Raw genomic sequence first — 19,697 nt, 5'->3', positions numbered from 1 at the left:
AACTAATATTCTTCAAGCTGGTATTTTTGTAGATTTCATTTTACATTATTTAGTCTGTTTTTTCCAGCTAGAAATAAATATGGCTCGCTGTTTTGTTTTGTTTTTCATAATTCGCATGCTCACAAATAACCCAAGTCTGTGCATAGCTCCAAGGTATCAATATAGAAAAAAATTGATCCGTTCTAAAGTTTTTGAGATTTAGCTATTAGTTATGAACGGACATGGTCCCAAAACTAATCTAATGTCTGCGCACTATCCAAGGGTACCTATGCCCCAAATTTGATCAAAATCCGCTTAGTAGAGGTTTTTCTTTTAAAGATTTTGTTTACACACAGAGACAGGTAGACGGACAGGCAATTACATTGCCAGTCATACATTATGTGCACGGTCTGTGTTTGTTTATATTGTTCTGTTGGATTGCCTAAATTACAATAAATACCATGAAATTTTATAAAAAGGAAATGAAAATTTTCAACAGTCAGTGAAGGAGCAATGTCATCATATGTTAGGATCATCAGCCAGCAGATCTTCAGCACAAAAGTACATATTAAAATTCAAAATATCGCTGTCGCGATCCGATTCTTCCCAGCATTATAGGCTGTTCTAGATACCCATCAGTTATATCTCAACTATCGATTTTCTCAACTATCGATTTTCGGGGTTGTGGTGTACCAACAATAAATGCTATTTCCCTCGGCCAGCGGCCTCGTGAAATAGCAGGTATTGTTGGTACCCCACAACACCTCGGGGGAAATAGACGTATACTAGTGCCCTCATGGCCATGCAATATGTGCTTAATAGTACATGTATTACGAAATGTTTTGGAACCAACGTTGTGATAATCTTGTTACCACTCCCATGTAAATAAGTTCTGAAACAGAAAAAAGAACAAAATGGTCCAAGCGAAATATAACCAGCTGTAAATTGTAACTCTCTTTATAATCGGTTGTTGGGTGGGTTGCACGGCATGAATTCTTACTAGTTCGACCGTGAGATCGGACCGATCGATTGATTGATTGATTGATTCATTGATTGATGGGAATTAATTAGAAATGACAAATGATATGCGTTCATGTAAATTTATTTGAGTAATTAAGATGAATACAGTAGTAGGTACTCTGAGAATATGCTACGGTAAGCTACTGTCAATACGGTCTACACATAAATATTTACTATAAAAATTGTCGAAAGAGATTTGTTACAGATTATAAATATAGAATCATAGTTGAGGTCGTTTTCTTAATATTTTGTTGCCAGTTTCTTTTTCAACAAGGTTTTCAAGATGTCGCTGCGTCGTTGCGGTGGTGGTGGGCCTGATGGTGGGGAGTCCGTTCCAAACAGGTAGTTGTAACCAAAGTAGGGATCGATATAGTCGTTAACATCCCAGTCATTGAACATGTCTTCTAGGAGATTATCGGGCATAGCTTCGAAATAGAATGGGAAGAAGTAGTCAAGGTAAATTTCCCCAATCATGTGGAATACTTCGCATTCATCGGTTGGTTCTTTGAAATCGTCTTCGGGGTCCAAGCTGTTGACATGTTGAAATGCTGTCAACCAGTCAATAGTGCCGTCGGCATCCTTTTCAAGTGTACTATAGCACTGCGTATCCTCCAGATCATCCCAGAAAACGGACCATACGTAGAAATCAAAAGTGTAGACGGATGCAAAGAATTCGGAGCACTTGTTCTCCGTCCACCATTCAATAAACGCTAAGACGTGTACGTGGATATCTTGGTCAGTGGTCTGTGACCAATCAATGGCTTCCCAGTCTACGTTAGAAAGAATATCTTCGAATGCAATCATGCCGACTGTACAGGGGGCCATTGAGAAAGCCGTGACAACGCCAATTACGAAATCTGCAGCGAAGAATACTTCTTCATACGATTTCTTGGTCGATTTGCCTTTTGAGAATGGTGTTGCAATGCCTCGTTTGTTGGCACCATCCAGGACAGCCCCCAGTGCTTCCTGCCCTTTTGAGAGTGCCTCAGCGGCAGCAACAGCGCCATCGTCTCCAGACCTCAGATTGAATTTGCTTGTCTCAATAGCCTCTTTCTTGTTTATAGAATCACGGACAGCTTTGACCTATAAGAATGAATTATTGGAAATCAGTTGAAATTTTCTTCAAAAAAATGCTCAATAAATTGCTATGACAACTCATAAATACGAAAATACAACATTGGCGACTCTATATACTAGCGTTATGAAATGACGTCATCACTAAAGCGACCTGATTCCAATGTAAAAGTAAAAAAAAAAATATCTACCGAGTAAAAAAATTCTCCAAATAACTATTTTCAGATATCTGGAGGGTAATTCTGTTTATAACTGATTCTAATTTTCTCGCATATGACCCATTGACACGCAGATCGTAGCCGTAGACTTTCAATTTTTCGACATTGTGATTTAGACGAGAAAATACAATTAAAGGGCGGTGGTCGTCGCAAGGCGTCCTGTCCGATATGGGACTCATAGCGACGTATACAACGCGCCTAACATACATTGCTCTTTAAATGAAATTCGAACACGCACTGTGCGACGACTACCGCCCACAAATTAATAAAACAAAAGTGAAATTAATGATGCCGTTAGTCGGTAGTGGCGCTATAGCTGTGTAGTTACCAGGCATTTATTATCTGCGGCAGACAGCTTCAACCGAATTATACGGAACATTGGTATATCGAACAAGTGTGCAATTATAGACGGATTAAGCAAGTTGACGTCTCCATGATTTGGGATTTAATCTAGTGTACATGTCAAAGAGGGAGATGTAAGGGGGGGTAGGAAAACGAATCTACTAAACGTTTTAAGTTTTGGCAGTCAAGCGTGTAACGCCGAACTGTAGTTGCACTGCGTTTGCGTGCAAATAAGTACGTTGATGGGACACAAATACAATGTTACTTTATGATTTGGGCGTAGGCTAATGCTCGACTTTGGGGTTGTCTAATGCTCGATTTGGGACTAGGCTAATTGTTGATTTAGGTGTAACCTAATTGTTGATTTGGAGGTAGGTTGCTCGACCATCGCGTGAACTGAACGTGTATATTAATGACTAACCAGACCGTAGGAAAAGTTGTCCAATAAATTGCCACGTAATTGTTTTTTACCGAGTAGATAAAACGGAATGCATTTTTGAGATAGTTTAAAATCATAACATATGAACCCACCTTGGATGAGAAGGCGCTTTTCTTCAGTGTTTTGGACTCTGTAACCAGGACCACGCAGGTCAGAACAAAAGCTAGCAGGAGAATTCGAGCCATCTTTCCGTTTTGTAGGTGGACTTAGTAGTTGAAGACGCTGCCCAACTGATTTAAATCCAGAAAGTTGAAAACTTTATAGCACAACCTTGAGCGCGGTCGATTCCAAAATTATTATGTCGAGGGGTGTAGGTTTTTATGTAACAGAGGTGACCCGTCTAGGATTGCTTCACGCGAAGAGCAGCAGCAGGAATAAATTGTATGATTGTGAATTTAAAAAAAATCACGTACGTAGTACAAGATTTATATAATTCCATACACACAAGTTGTAGTTTCATTTATTGTTCTTTCAAAACAGCCTGTTGATTAAATGAAACCTTCCATTCTTGACGTCACGAGCTAAGGAAACACTCACTGAATGTAAAATAAAAGGAGCGTGAGTGTGAATCATTACAAACTACATTGTGTGTATGTGAGACCCAGATATGTGGAGAATTGTCATGGCAACTACCCATGGTCACCCAGTGTTGGCCACACTATCGAGGTTTCAGACCAGAAGACAATGTATAGAAGAGAATTAATAGAAAAGTCCAATCAAATGAACAATGAAGTACTTCTTGTTTTATATACATTGTCCCCAAAGACAAGAAACACAAACAAAAATGTTAGACATTTAGAACAAATGTAATAGTCGTTTTAGCCTGACGAGCACGTAGGAACGAGGTCACGGTGTCTCGGACAATGACACTTCTTCGGTAGCATAAGAAAATATTTATTTATTTATCAGAATATACGGCGGTGATTGTGATGGGGTTGAAGGTGCCATTTGCGTGTTAATAAAACATAATCAGCACCATGACTATAATGTTTCATTAATTGTTAAAGCGGGGGAGTCGTCAACTGCGCATGCGTCAGTTGGCCAAATCGTGTCATTATTTACAAACAAACGCCTACCCATGATCCTTTGCGTTTTTAGCGTGTGTTGTTATCGTCGCTTGGGACTCAATTACCGCGCGTGTGCAGGTGACGACCCTCCCGCTTTAAACTCATATCACATATCCATGATACTGTGTATGTTTAGGTATGCATTTTTAATTAACAGTGCGTCTCGTTTGCTTCAAAGACATACGCATTTGCATAGTAGAATATTTAAATCAGCGAATACTAATTTTTAGGATAAGGTTTGTAACCACTCAGGTGACGCACAATAAGCACATGACATATGACAGGACAATTCTGATGATATGAAAAAAACCGTACAATTTAGCATATCAGAATTAGTTTGTTGTGGCCGTCACGCGGACATTAACATGTGATGTATTTAGCTTCCTACATTTACTCTCATTTTGTATAGCTATGTGTATTGCCTGGTACTTATTATGGTCAATTCATCGCTCTCGGTATTGGAACCCCAGTTTTAAAAGTTGATGTGACCACAGCGATCTTGCATTGTTGTCCAAATAAAGAATCTTTAGTTTCTTTGTTTAAGGCTGTACCGTGTGTTATAAATAGTCTAATGTACAATAATGATATGCTAAGTTATAGTACACATACCCGAGGTGGGTGACATTAAATTGGAACACGAGGTCCATGATTCATTCTCATGCCACTTCCAGTGATTGACCTTAATTCAGTACTGGACTGTCATGGCAACCCAATTTCTGTACGAGAATAAGAAGGCGATTTAATTATAATGTGTTCACTGCGAAAGACCACTTCGTTTCATACAATAAAATAATGTCACGGGTAAGTGTCCCAAGGCCGAGAAGCACATTTTCAGACACGTTTTTATAAAGATTCACATCTTTTCTTTTAAAGTTCACATATATATCAAACGTTGCCCGAGGCTTTTTAAATGCTAGTGAAGAGACGTCTTAAAAAGACCAGTTAGAGTTAAATTCTTATCAGCAATCTCGAAAAAGGCCTTTAAGTATATTTCATCAATAATATATATCAGGCACCACCGTAACCATGGTAATATACTATAATTATCGCGTGGAAGCAACTCTTTAGGATTCCTGGCAAGGTCGCATCCATCTGTATCCTATTTTTTTTTCAAGCAACTTGATGCTACCCCAAGTCGACAACTCAATGCCACGTATTTGTTATCTAATGTTCCTCTGTTGTTCTTAGATATGTCAGATGGCAATTCACATAGCCCACTTGTTCACACGTAGTATATCTAACTGTGATTCAGTATATTTAAATGTAAGTTTTTTTCCCATACCAAACCATAAAAAACTACTGAAAGGTGCGTGTCACCTTGTCGCAGTGGGATATCGACCATGTATAAATAACTCGAGTACCACAATACAATGAGGTCAAATGTCACGTGGACAATGGAAAGTAAAGTGTAATGCGATGTGCGTGACGTTATATATCAATGACGTCATATGAAAACTTGAGATCACTCGTAGCTTGGTGACATTACAAAATGCAAAACAAAAACCGGCTGACCAAACCTTGGTCCAGTGAACAGAACAGAATGATGTCTTTAAAGAGACGAGTTCTGGCTTAATAAACGCGGACATGTGGTGACATTAGAAAACTCGTGGTCAATAGGTCTCGAGTTCAGTTTCTGTATAGGGGTGTAACAGGTGGTCATCGCGTTTAATTACTAGTATAACCTAATTTCAACGAAGTAAAAATAACAACAAATCGAACTTTAACTTAAATTTAATTAATTTAGACTTCACCTTGGGATTCTAAAGACATTTGGTAGGTATGCGGTATACCAACCTACCACTTCTTCTAACCCCAAGCTACGCAACTGGAATGAATTAAGTTCAAATCGAATTTAAAACAAATTGAAAATGGCTTTTACGGTTAAATTAAATGTAATTACATCAGAATTAATAATCTACATCCACACGGTGGACACACATTTCCAGACCAAAACCACTAGTTAAGATTGTTTGATTGATTGAGAGATTGGAGGCTTCATTTGCAACTCCAATTCATGTTACAATTTAATTACTACAGATTATTTTGAGACTTATTTGTATATATATCTCCGGTTCCACGTCGACAGTAGTGCTTGAATTCGCCGATTTAATTGGTTTGGGGATCAATTAATTCGGAAATGATATCATCATAAAAAAACATAATATTACAGTAACTGACCATTGTGGGAGGGCGTACGTTTTCATTATTGTTGGTGTCATAGTTTGTCAAATCATTGTTTGGGACATTTAAACTAACACAACACAATGCAATTTCTTCGTACTGTATGTACATTATTTATAAACACAATCTACCCATTAGCAGGAGAATAAGCAATATTGCAACGACGAGGGCTGACAAAACAAGATTTCAAAAACTACAACACACAGCTAGCAAAAAGCGAAGTGAGGGCTCTCATGGGGCGAACTGAGGGCTCTCATGGGTCACAGCCGGTCGTTTACTCCAGAGTTCGACAAATTCCATTAGTTCCTTAAAAGTGCATGTCCGCTGTCTTGAATAGTGTCACAAAGCCCACAGGACATTGTTAAGAACACGTTACCTACGGCGTGAAACGGTTCAGTAGAGACTAAGGCGTCGAGTGAGAAAAAAAGGTTTTCTATAGGTACAGGCTAATAAAAACCTTGTCCAGGTCACAAACCTCGCTGGACTGGCCTCAATAGGAATGTATACACTGCACACATTCGATTTCAACGAAGTTGCACTGCAATAAAAGTACACAAAGCTGTGCGACGGGACCAAACTGACAAAAGATCTTAATGTCTTATCGGAACCATCTTGTAGCGTGATCTCTATTGAATCACCTTTTTAATGAACTGTCTGATGTTATGAGTTACTGTCGCTCACATTCAAGACAGACCGTGTACTGTGATATTTTTATAGTAGTGTTGTATGCACGTTGTACCAGGCTTCGTTGAAGTCTTTAGTACTTTAATGGGTAAAAGCTGCCCGGGTCGATACATGTGATATGCCATACTTGGTAATCGTTGCCCCATCAGTAATGTGTGACAAGGTAGTGATGGAACGTAAAAACGTAAGAACACGAATAACAACTCCAAAATAAAATCAATAAAGTATTCTATAATTATAGGTTTTAAGTTGGACATGAAGCATATGACATTGGTTCACTGGTTTCTTATGTAGCAGAGGCGGTGGCACGAAATTTTGCATAGGGGAGGGGGTCTGCTCACAATTCCTCGGGCCTTCGGCGCGACCTTACTAGGGAGTCCGGGGCATGCTTTCAAAATTCAGGATAACAAAAAGTACTCCATCAATGACAATATAAATGCTTGTTACCCGATGTTACCAGCATATTTTTTTTATATACGCACAATATCTCCTCCACCATATCTAAAAGCGTTCGAATTCCAACAAAATGGACCCAGTAACTTGAAGTGAAACAGAACAATAATTTCCGCATGAAATATGCCTCAAGCTTTTCATAAATCAATATCCTTGCATTGAGCGGGGCAACACTTCATTAAAAACGGATAAATTCTGGGTGTTTTAATCCATAAGTAGGCTTCGACCAAGGTAGAACATATTTTTCTCCTCGACGTGCGTGATTCGATCATCGTTACCATTGAAAATGCATACACCAGAAAATTAAAATGAGAAGTTTTCAGTTTGGTTAAACTTTGCATTAGGACCAACTTCAGTTATGATTGTTCAATTATTTGTTTTGGTTTAGGCCGTATGTGTATTCAGTCCTACACACTGGCTAAGTGATTGACAGCGCGTGTAGCCAATCAGCAACCCCAATATGCCTATGACGTAGTAAATGGCCGCCGATATCTCGTTATGAACGAGAGTGCCACGAGACTTGTTTTTTGACTCTCAAATTGTGTTTTATTCTCACTTGACATCGCGTCGCCTAAACTATGTAACCGTGATATTTGAGAATAAACAAATTTATGCGAACTTTATTTTCCGCGACTTTTCTTCATCTTTCATTCATTATAGTTGTCATGGAGATATGCATGTTGATGCCATCAAATTCACGAAATTGTAGACTTTCTGGTGATGTGAAGATTTGACCAATTTTCAGTGGTTTACTGTTTATTAAACAGTTACTATTAAACGTTTTTTGTTTTTTTGAAAGGCTACAGTTTATTAATTGTTAATATGATGCTATTACTTTTTCAGAAAGGTCAAAACAAGTTCATCGTCGAAATGTACATTCTTCTGTGTAGAACCTATATGTCAGGGGAAACACATTACCGTGTACGTGACGGCTATTCCAAAAGCGATATTCCAAATCTTTCAATGTCTTTTCAGTAATTGTGTTTTATCGCATACCGGTAAACTTTTGTATTGAGGGATTTAATAAAGGACATTCTTTCTCCTCACTGCTTGTGCATTTCAATAGACCTACTCTGTCCGCGATATTGACGTTATGCATCTTCTACATCTAGGTCAATCATACCGGTTAGCTCATTTTCAGTCGATAAAAAAATCAACTAAATGATGGTACACCAATGCTTAACTATGTCCTACTTATAGGTCGATCGTTATTATACATTTAAGTGCAAGTTACAACACATTATGCCAAACATTGTAGGTTTTAAATCCTGTGTAAAAAAATCTTTGATTTGGAAAATATCATTGCGAAAACACAGAAAAGAAGAAAAAACTTTGTAAAGAAGATGGGGCCTTTTATTGAATATTATGATCTGTAACTGTTTTTATGTTGTTTTTGTCTGTAATATATCATTGTAACTTTTGCATATTGGTTAATATTAAAAAGAATAATGGTGCACCAACACTTTGACAATTGTGGGAAAAAATGCACTTTTGAAAGTATGGATTATAAAACTGTTGTTAGTATATTTCGTCAATCTACTTGGCTATTTCAAAGACGGCTGACCTTTTCACGTGTGGCACTACTAAACAGATATCTATTGTTGGAAAACGTCGATTTAACTGCTCGGTAAATGTATGTAACAATGGGTGCCAGGGGCGAGAAGCTTATGTTCGCTATGACCTCGAGTTATACAGTGACAACGCATGTACAAAATGGCTGACTGACAACAATATGGCTGACTGACAACAAAATGGCTGACTGACAACAATATGGCTGACTGACAACAAAATGGCTGACTGACAACAATATGGCTGACTGACAACAAAATGGCTGACCGACAACAATATATATCAGAAACCTTATAGTAAAGTATGTGTTTCAACACACCACATCTGGATTCTATGCAGTGCGGACAATGAGTACACAAGATTCGAACTTTTTGTTATTGTTGTTGTTTTTTAAATAAAGAAAAAATAACAACATTGGGAAATAATAGATTGATAATGAAGGGTTCACCAATACTACACTATTTCTTATGTTAGCCATTTTCACTTTCTTGCGCATGCGCAACGCCACTGTAAAAAACGCGCACCTCACTGCGCCGCAATATTAAACAATAACTTACAGTGATGTTATTTGTGGTCACTTGGCTTCTCGCATTTTTACGCTGCTCCTCCGAAAAAAGAAAACATACAACCGAGAATGGAAAGAAATGGCGTTACCAGACGAATTTTAGAGATACGAGAGACCGAAATGTTCACAAATGGCATGTTTACACAGGTTTCTATGTTGAGAGTATTTAATTATATCTCAAAATTGTGCTCGGTAACATAGGATGAAAAAAATCACACCTTATTATTGCTATAAATATAAAAATGAGATAATTTAGTAAGTCTTTAGGGGGATACTAGTTTTCCATTATATATAATGAAAGGTTATCTCCCATGATAATGCATTACATGTGAGTGCAAAATTTCGGCGCGAACTGCCTTGAAATGGCGTCAGTTTGGGACACAGGAATTGTTCATTAGAAACCTTAAAATCACAATTGAACGGCATTACAGCTAATGGTCTGCTGTGCTACAAATCGAACTACAATCTTGAATACAAGTTACACACTGAACTGTTGTGCTATTAACACTTATCAGCCGACCTTATTTGAACACAATCACCTGTATCTCGTGTATATTGTTTTGGGCTTATTATCACAGATTTTAGTCACGGAATGATGAGAACTGTTCAGGAAATATTGCAGCTTATTTTTCTAATGGTCATATCCACAAATCGATCGGTGGCACACTATCTCAATGAGTTGCGATTAGACCTTAGACGTAAATGGCCGTCGAGATCTCGTCGAGATCGAGAGAGGCACGAGACTTCGTTTTGGCCCTCAAATCATATCCATCGAACAGTGTTCTACATTCTCTCTCGTCATCATGTTCTCTATTCCCCTGTCCTATATAACCATAGTATTTGAAACAATGATCACAACAATGGGATAGAATGGAACACTATTCGATGGACAAATCTCGTGGCACTCTCGCACACAACGAGATATTGGCGGCCATTTGCTTTCAAGGGTTATTACTTCACAGACGTGTATGTCTCAGGATACACAGCTGAACGTGTAACGCACATTCGGCAGCACCCTACTCATAATTTTTGAGAAAGTTGGTCATAAACACATGATTATAATAATAATGTTTATTTCCAAAATACCATAGGCCGCCGGCCCTAAGTACACTAAAAAATACATCATTAGTATATGTGGCCACAGGTTACATGGTTAAGATTAAAGAAAGATTAAATACAATACAGTTAAATATCATTAAGGGTTGCTTCCTCTTACAGCGTTTCTCTTTTACGAAAGGAATAAAATAAATATTTAGCACAATTTCAAACAATTTGTGGATTTTTGTTGGTCATTAAATTAATGATCTGATGTAGTAGACGAGGCTGCTTAGTGTATATGCATTTGGAATATAGCGCTGCCTCAGCTCATCGTAGGCGGGACAGACAAGTAAAAAGTGAAACTCATCTTCAACCCCACTACGATAAACTGGGCAAATCCCGTTTGGTCTAGGCATGTTTAGGTGGCGTCCCTTTTCAATCAATAGACTGTGTGATGATGTTCTGAAATTTTAACACATCAAGTCGAAAAGATGTTTTCATTTCAATTACAAGATACGAATCTAATTCCAGGTTAAGTTTATATAGTTTATATGATGTTAATCTTTCAAATGAATCTACAACACAAAACCAATCGCATGATTATGTTCAATTGGTTTAAAAAGTATGCAATCACAGAGATATCGGTCCATGCTAACATGAAATATCATGCCAAATATTGTTCCCATAAACGCTGTTATTTTAGTATAACTCCGAACACAGTAAATTGTTTGCACTTTTAAAACACCAGGCATAAAATATCCAATTAGTAACGATATATATTATATATATATTTATTATTATTATTATTATCATCATCATCATCATCATCATCATATCATCTACATAGAAACCAATGTTTAAAGCGTCCGGGTCTGTAGAGGGACTGTATTCAATACTCCCACACATTCCGGCAGTCATTTCATTGTCAGTTCATTCACTATTGTGTGTTCTCCCACAGACGGGCGTGTAGTAACAACAGCCGCATACAATCATTCGGAACTTTTATAAGTAGGCATATAGGACAAGTAACCTCAGGCTGCATGAGTCAGCACATTCCGAAGGTTAAAGATTAAAACGAAGGTTAAAACGAAAACGGAAAGGTCGCTGTACTATTTACATAAAGCGTTTTAGGTATGGGTCCCATGCGACGTGTACAGCGCGTGTAAAATATATTGTCTGTTTAGACGAAATTTGAACACGTACTTTGTGGCGACTGTACTGTACTGATAAGACCAGTGTTCGTTTGTTAGTTATTTTAAAACGTGTTTTCTCAAAGAAAAAGAACCATCCTTTGTTTGGTGCATGATTACCTATGAACAAATAATCATTTCTTTCCCAAAATGTTGACTCCTTTTCTAGTTCTACTTGAGAAACTGTATATGCCACAGATCATAGTATAGACACTACGGACATCTGTACACTCTATTTAACATTTAAATATATTGACAAAATAAATGGCTGACACCGGTCTTCGCATATTTATTAAAATATACACATTACCCCGCACATTGTGGGGTTTTGTTTTACTTACACCTTTTTCAGTTTTAGTCAGCCCATTTTCTTCGTTCTAATAACTGTATATAATCTTGCATTCAACATTATAGATAACTTTCGAAATTGAAACAAACCCACCGCAAAATATCCAACTATAATTTCAACGAGCCGAACTTGTTAAGAAATACTTAACATTTAAATTATATCATAATTTTGGTATTAGTCGTCAGACGGACACAGAGAATATATTAGTCTTTTCCCATAGCAATCAATGTTAAACAAATGTTTTAACTGACAAAATGTCCGCCATGACTGTACTGGTAATCAACTTGAACATTTTTTTTGAAAAATAATTTGGACTGCCAACTTCATTGAGACCAAAATCCTACAAAATAATGACATTTGTGTAAATGCTGGGTGTTTTCATTTTCGAATAGGCTTCTCTTAATTGAAAATGGACCGATTGGTGCGACACAATCAAGCATTGGGCCTTATATTCACTGCTACACTACATGCTATAACTCAAATTTCCAAGGCCGCCAACACTCGACTATAACTGCGAAAACTGGTACACGATTTCTGATTCTGATTTCTGATTGTGACGATTCTACAAGTTCCCTCCCTCTCTCCCTCCCGAGAACTACATCTTGCCTGTTACTGGTGTTAAACGATTTCTAGATTATGTGACATGGTCTCATTTACAGTGTAAGTTTCAAATGACCACGAAGCTAAAAAAACAGCTTCATGAAATAACCTACACCTGTAGTTTCAAGGTCAAATTCAAATTATTTGGATTCTCTGTGTTCGTTGTTTGTGAAACGATTCATAAGAATGAGTCAGCGAGGCTGCTCAAACAATCAGTAATAGGCAGGTACCTATTTAGACTCGATAGCCTTTCTGCTTTGTTAAAATAGTGGCAATGAACACTCAGCATATGAACCCAGTTCACGGCGACTGTGAATACAAACCAATCAAAATTAGCTCCCGGTACACACCAACTCTTATTGTGAAAGAGAGAGTCCATGTTCCGACAAACTGTCACCATTGAAAGTGCACACACATTTATGATTTCTCCAAATTTTACGATTTTTTCATCTCTAATGAACAATAACAGCAAATTGAGACAAGTTTCTGACAATTAGTACTCCAGGACCGACGCGTTGTGAATAAGAAATGTCGATATAGCTCATAATGTCATTATTAGGGGGTGATTATTAGCAATTCTCAGAAGAGGATGGTAGAAAAACTGCGCACATTTTCCCCTTTACTTAGTTTCGAGCTAGATTTTTTTTTGTTCAGCATAATTTTGCTGTTTTGTTGTTGTTTCTTTTGTTTTGGTTTTTGCTTTTTTGCGCGCGCGCGTGTGTGTGTTTTATATAAATATGGAGTTTCTCTGTATTTTTTGTAAAAAAAATATAGGAAATTCCTGTACAATCTTGTTTCCAAATTTTTTCGGTGCAGATTTGTTTCCAAATCCACCACCGAGTTCTATTGGTCGGCCCCTTATCACTTAAAAGTGACGTTAGTCCAAATGTTGACAATGTCTTGATTACGGCATTATAATGACGTCACATGTCACTTGAGCGTCAATAGCCTTTGTTTGGATCACAGTCCCTCTATATAGGATAGAGGGACTGTGTTTGGATGTTGATGGAGGTTGTTGTCGCGATGCGGGAGGGGGGGGGGCAAACACATATAACATATCAAAAACACACAATAATCGACAAGAAAATTCACATTCAAACATCGGGGCATTTGCAAAACGCGTTTAGAACCTGTCGGTCACGGTCCGGCAGATTACTACTGTACGTACGTCATACATAGCGGAGTTGAGCTGTTTGTCCGTGTTTTTAGTCTCTTTCAGCGCGTGTATCCTGCAGAACAAGTCATCCCAGAAAATCATCCTGCGTGTCCATAGTGGTGTACCTCACAGAACGGTACTGTATGTATTAACTACACATTCCGATGTCCAAAAATCACAATACAGCAGTTGTCACGGAATTTGAAAGTGAATGTGTGTTCTCTCGCATACTCATGAACCGCGCCCTCAAACGCGACCACCTGTTGCACTAGCTTTCACATCAAGAAAACAAAAAAAACAAGCAAACAAACATATAAATATATAAACAAACAAAAATATGAATATCCCACTATACTATACAATGGCATATAAGTTGTCAATCCGAATCAACTTAAAGTCAAAATGTTGTTTTAAAATGCCATTTAGAATTTGTAAAGGGCGTAAGCCGTGTTCAACATGGCATACGAAGTGTACAATACGTGTACAATATTATTTTTTTACACGAAATTTTAACGCAATGCGCGAAAACCACCGCCCTTTAATTGAGATACCAGTGTAGGTACCAAGCTGTTTTTTGGTCTATTTAACTGGGAAACGGGTTAAGTGCCATTATGACGTCACAGAATCGTGATAATATTAAGTGTGTTACGTGCCCCTGTGATATAGTACGACATGACCTCTTCCAAGTCCAGTCTGGTATTTGACAGATACTATGACAGATGGGTCGTCTGTAATGTCACGCTCTGTGAACACAGTACACAGAAGACTACTCAGAAAGGTACACCCTTTGAAGTGAGTGTGATTCAAGTTTGTGGGAAAACCAAACAAGTCGCAGATATTGTGGTGGTCATGCAGTGTTTTCTCTGTGTGCACGTACGTCAGACGTAATAAGCTTGGTTCGATGAGCTAATGTATGGAAAGCCATGACTGTCTTATCCTACTCATTTACATTACATGATAGGCATTCACCATTACATGATAGGCATTCACCATTACATAATAGGCATTCACCATTACATGATAGGCATTCGCCACAACGTAATAGGCATTTATCACAACGTGATAGGCATTTACCACAACGTGATAGGCATTCGCCACAACGTGATAGGCATTTACCACAAGGTGATAGGCATTTGCCACGTGATAGGTATTTACCAGTACATGATAGGCATTCGCCACAACGTGATAGGCATTCGCCACAACGCGAAAGGCATTTACCACAACGTGATAGGCATTTGCCAAACGTGGTAGGCATTTACCACAACGTGATAGGCATTCGCCACAACGTGATAAGCATTTACCACAACGTGATAGGCATTTACCACAACGTGGTAGGCATTTACCACAACTTGATAGGCATTTACCACAACGTGATAGGCATTTACCACAACGTGATATGCATTTACCACGTGATAGGCATTCACCAGTACATGATAGGCATTCGCCACAACGTGATAGGCATTCGCCACAACGCGAAAAGCATTTACCACAACGTGATAGGCATTTACCACAACGTGATAGGCATTTGCCACAACGTGGTAGGCATTTACCCCAACGTGATAGGCATTTACCACAACGTGATAGGCATTTGCCACAACGTGGTAGGCATTTACCACAACGTGATAGGCATTCGCCACAACGTGATAGGCATTTACCACAACGTGGTAGGCATTTACCACAACGTGATAGGCATTTACCACAACGTGATAGGCATTTGCCCCAACGTGATAGGCATTTACCACAACGTGATAGGCATTTACCACAACGTGATAAGCATTTACCACAACGTGATAGGCATTTACCACAACGTGATAGGCATTTACCACAACGTGGTAGGCATTTACAACAAGGTGATAGACATTTACCACAACGTGATAGGCATTTACCACAACGTGATAGGCATTTACCACAACGTGATAGGCATTCGCCACAACGTGATAGGCATTTGCCACAACGTGATAGGCATTTACCACAACGTGATAGGCATTTGCCAAACGTGGTAGGCATTCGCCACAACGTGATAGGCATTCGCCACAACGCGAAAAGCATTTACCACAACGTGATAGGCATTTACCACAACGTGATAGGCATTTGCCACAACGTGGTAGGCATTTACCCCAACGTGATAGGCATTTACCACAACGTGATAGGCATTTGCCACAACGTGGTAGGCATTCGCCACAACGTGATAGGCATTCGCCACAACGCGAAAAGCATTTACCACAACGTGAAAGGCATTCACCACAACGTGATAGGCATTTGCCACAACGTGGTAGGCATTTACCACAACGTGATAGGCATTCGCCACAACGTGATAGGCATTTACCACAACGTGGTAGGCATTTACCACAACGTGATAGGCATTTACCACAACGTGATAGGCATTTGCCCCAACGTGATAGGCATTTACCACAACGTGATAGGCATTTACCACAACGTGATAAGCATTTACCACAACGTGATAGGCATTTACCACAACGTGATAGGCATTTACCACAACGTGGTAGGCATTTACAACAAGGTGATAGACATTTACCACAACGTGATAGGCATTTACCACAACGTGATAGGCATTTACCACAACGTGATAGGCATTCGCCACAACGTGATAGGCATTTGCCACAACGTGATAGGCATTTACCACAACGTGATAGGCATTCGCCACAACGTGATAGGCATTTACCACAACGTGATAGGCATTTACCACAACGTGATAGGCATTTGCCACAACGTGATAGGCATTTACCACAACGTGATAGGCATTCCCTTACCGAATCAGAAGAGAGAAAACACATTTTAAACATGTTGAAAATGCGTTTAGAATACATTTAAATCTCAAAATGCCTTTTAAACACATTTGAAATGAGTTTATTTGAACACAATATTTTTTGTAAAAATGCGTTGGGGGGAAAAAAGGTGTTTTAAACATGTTTTTTTCAATCTCTAACGAAATAGCACTCACTGACTATGAGTGGAAGTTTTTCAATGCATTGTAAATGCATTTTTAATACATTTATTTCAATCTTAGTCTGAATCCACCCACAATGGTGAGCTCAATGACAAAGTCCAATTCAAACACACAAAAAAATACATTTGAAATGCACTTGAATTTTTACGTTATTCATGATTGCTACTTTTATATTCTGTAACCTCCAGTATGACACAGACATGGTACTTACTGTATGTGCATCAACAATTTAAAAGTGAACTACCCCCCCCCGGTAAATCGCATATTCACAAAGAGAGCCTTCAATATTAACTTGCATGTATATATTGACAATTTATTCAAAATAAAATCTATGAATTTGCATAAACAATGGAATATTAAACATGTTTATATTTGAATGAGTCTTAAGAAAACACATATGCACCAAGTATCAAAGTAATAAGAATTGTAGTTTTCAAGAAGAAGTTGAAAATTTAAAAAGTTGACATGATCAACGACACCGGATAATCACTCGAATGATAAGCTCCGCTCGACAAGGTCAACAGCAGAGCTGAATAGCACAAAATAGGACATGTAGCTTCTACACGTATGAGAAATGGTGAATTTTTGGTTTTGAATTGTTCAAAAAGAATGGATGCTACTTCTATCAGCCATTTAAATCAGATCAGTGAACATATGTATTGAAGGGGGTGAAACGGAAGAGCCAAACTTAACGCGTAAAAATAGAACGCGTATTTTGACCTCTACGTGGCCAACCAATGGCTGGACACGGATACGTTTGCGGTCGTTGCCAAAAAGCCCCGCGTCCATCGCCTAGCGATGCTCTTCCGTTTCACCCCGTCCGGAATGTTCTACTTTCGCAGCCTTATCGCAGGTTTTTCGAAAAACGTCGGACAAACACAAGAATTAGTAGAAATGTTCCTATTTTGGGCGGATTATTGATAGAGAATAATGTCTTTATTACAAAAATGCTAAAAAACCGTGAGTTTTTGCCTTAGTTATTTTTTTATTGGCGGAAAACTGCGAACTCGGCAAATTTGGTTGCACAACTTCCCTTTATCATATACACCCGTACCCAGCGACACCGATGCCAGCTGACTGTGGTAAATGCCTACCACGTTGTGGTAAATGCCTATCACGTTGTGGTAAATGCCTATCATGTTGTGGTAAATGCCTATCATGTTGTGGTAAATGCCTATCATGTTGTGGTAAATGCCTATCACGTTGTGGTAAATGCCTATCATGTTGTGGTAAATGCCTATCACGTTGTGATGAATGCCTATCACGTTGTGGTAAATGCCTATCACGTTGTGATGAATGCCTATCACGTTGTGATGAATGCCTATCACGTTGTGGTAAATGCCTATCACGTTGTGATGAATGCCTATCACGTTGTGGCGAATGCCTATCACGTTGTGGTAAATGCCTATCACGTTGTGGCGAATGTCTATCACGTTGTGGTAAATGCCTATCACGTTGTGGCGAATGCCTATCACGTTGTGGTAAATGCCTACCACGTTGTGGTAAATGCCTATCACGTTGTGGTAAATGCCTATCACGTTGTGGTAAATGCCTATCACGTTGTGGTAAATGCCTATCACGTTGTGGTAAATGCCTATCACGTTGTGGTAAATGCCTACCACGTTGTGGTAAATGCCTATCACGTTGTGGTAAATGCCTATCACGTTGTGGTAAATGCATATCACGTTGTGGCGAATGCCTATCACGTTGTGGTAAATGCCTATCACGTTGTGGTAAATGCCTATCACGTTGTGGCGAATGCCTATCACGTTGTGGTAAATGCCTATCACGTTGTGGTAAATGCCTATAATGTGATGTAAATGTGTAGGATAAGACAGTCATGGCTTTCCATACTAATGCCGATAAATACAGGACAATGTGGACAGAAATAGGATCACGGACCTATTTAAGATAAACGTGGATTACAGAGTTAATATATGAGACTCTCTGGGGGAAAGTAAAACTTGACGTAGATACACTCTATACGGGCAATGTAAATAAAACACACATCAGTAACTTGAGCAATCTTAGCATAACATTCTAAATACATGCATTCGGACACCCAGTTCGTTTTAACATGGAAGTCTACACCATCGATGGTTTTATCCCAAAAGGGTCGGTGGTCCTGGCCGCGTCCTGTTCGATGTGGGACTCATAGCGACGTGTGCAACACGTGTAAAATACATTGTTTGTTTACATGAAGTTAGAACATACGGGAGAATTTTCAAAAGGGATGGTTTGATAACCGTACGTTGAATTGGAATGCAAAACTTGGCGTGCATTATCTGTAATCTGTTTTTGTGTGTGCAGAGAGTACTGTGGCGTATGCATCGTGACATGACTGGAAAACACTATGCCGCTCAGTGCTCGCTCATCGATTGTCCAATCAACTGAAAATAATGTACAAATTTGAGAATTTGTTTTCATGTGCCCGGCGATATACATAGCAGTCTGTAGCCTGAAAATGAAAAAAAACAAATAGCGCTAGATATCACACAAATACGCCATATCATCATAGCACATAAGTTGTGTCAAATTTTGAACATGTTTGAAACTGAAAATCGCAGTGTTAAGCCACCCTGACACTTGCACGATTCTGTGGCACGCATTGGCACGACTCGAGTCGTGCCAATGCGCAAACTGGTCGTAAACTGGCGTGAAGTGTGCGTAAACCCGTCGTGACTGCGTGCCATGTCGGGACGAGAATTTTGAAATGTTCAAAATTTTGGTCGCGACCGGGTCGTGAACTATGCGCAAACTGTTCGTCAACTCGTCGGGACGATGCCGGAGGATGCGTGCCAGTGC

The 19,697-nt window shown here is 38.9% G+C and overlaps 1 protein-coding gene across 1 annotated transcript; it reads right to left on the bottom strand.

Moving 5' to 3' along the window:
- Positions 1 to 1,065: 1,065 nt before the first annotated feature.
- LOC100371970 (uncharacterized) lies at positions 1,066 to 3,392 on the bottom strand. The gene is made up of 2 exons (XM_085492563.1): positions 3,165 to 3,392; positions 1,066 to 2,082 (listed from the first exon to the last, which is right to left on the bottom strand). Exons 1-2 carry the CDS (start codon positions 3,255 to 3,257, stop codon positions 1,240 to 1,242), a joined length of 936 nt encoding a protein of 311 aa, XP_085348689.1. The 5' UTR covers positions 3,258 to 3,392; the 3' UTR covers positions 1,066 to 1,239.
- Between the last annotated feature and the right edge of the window lie 16,305 nt (positions 3,393 to 19,697).

The sequence above is a fragment of the Saccoglossus kowalevskii genome, chromosome 17, assembly GCF_978046115.1.
Source record: "Saccoglossus kowalevskii chromosome 17, keSacKowa6.1, whole genome shotgun sequence".
Classification (NCBI taxonomy): domain Eukaryota; kingdom Metazoa; phylum Hemichordata; class Enteropneusta; family Harrimaniidae; genus Saccoglossus; species Saccoglossus kowalevskii.
The sequence above is the reverse complement of the archived record's forward strand: the minus strand, read 5'-3'. Positions and strand labels throughout refer to the sequence as shown.

Bases quoted from the DNA above. Each gene is read 5' to 3' on its own strand.
- LOC100371970 (XM_085492563.1), bottom strand. From the start codon at position 3,257: ATGGCTCGAATTCTCCTGCTAGCTTTTGTTCTGACCTGCGTGGTCCTG. The intron at 2,083-3,164 runs GTGGGTTCATAT...TCATTCTTATAG, and splicing joins AAAGCGCCTTCTCATCCAAG to GTCAAAGCTGTCCGTGATTC.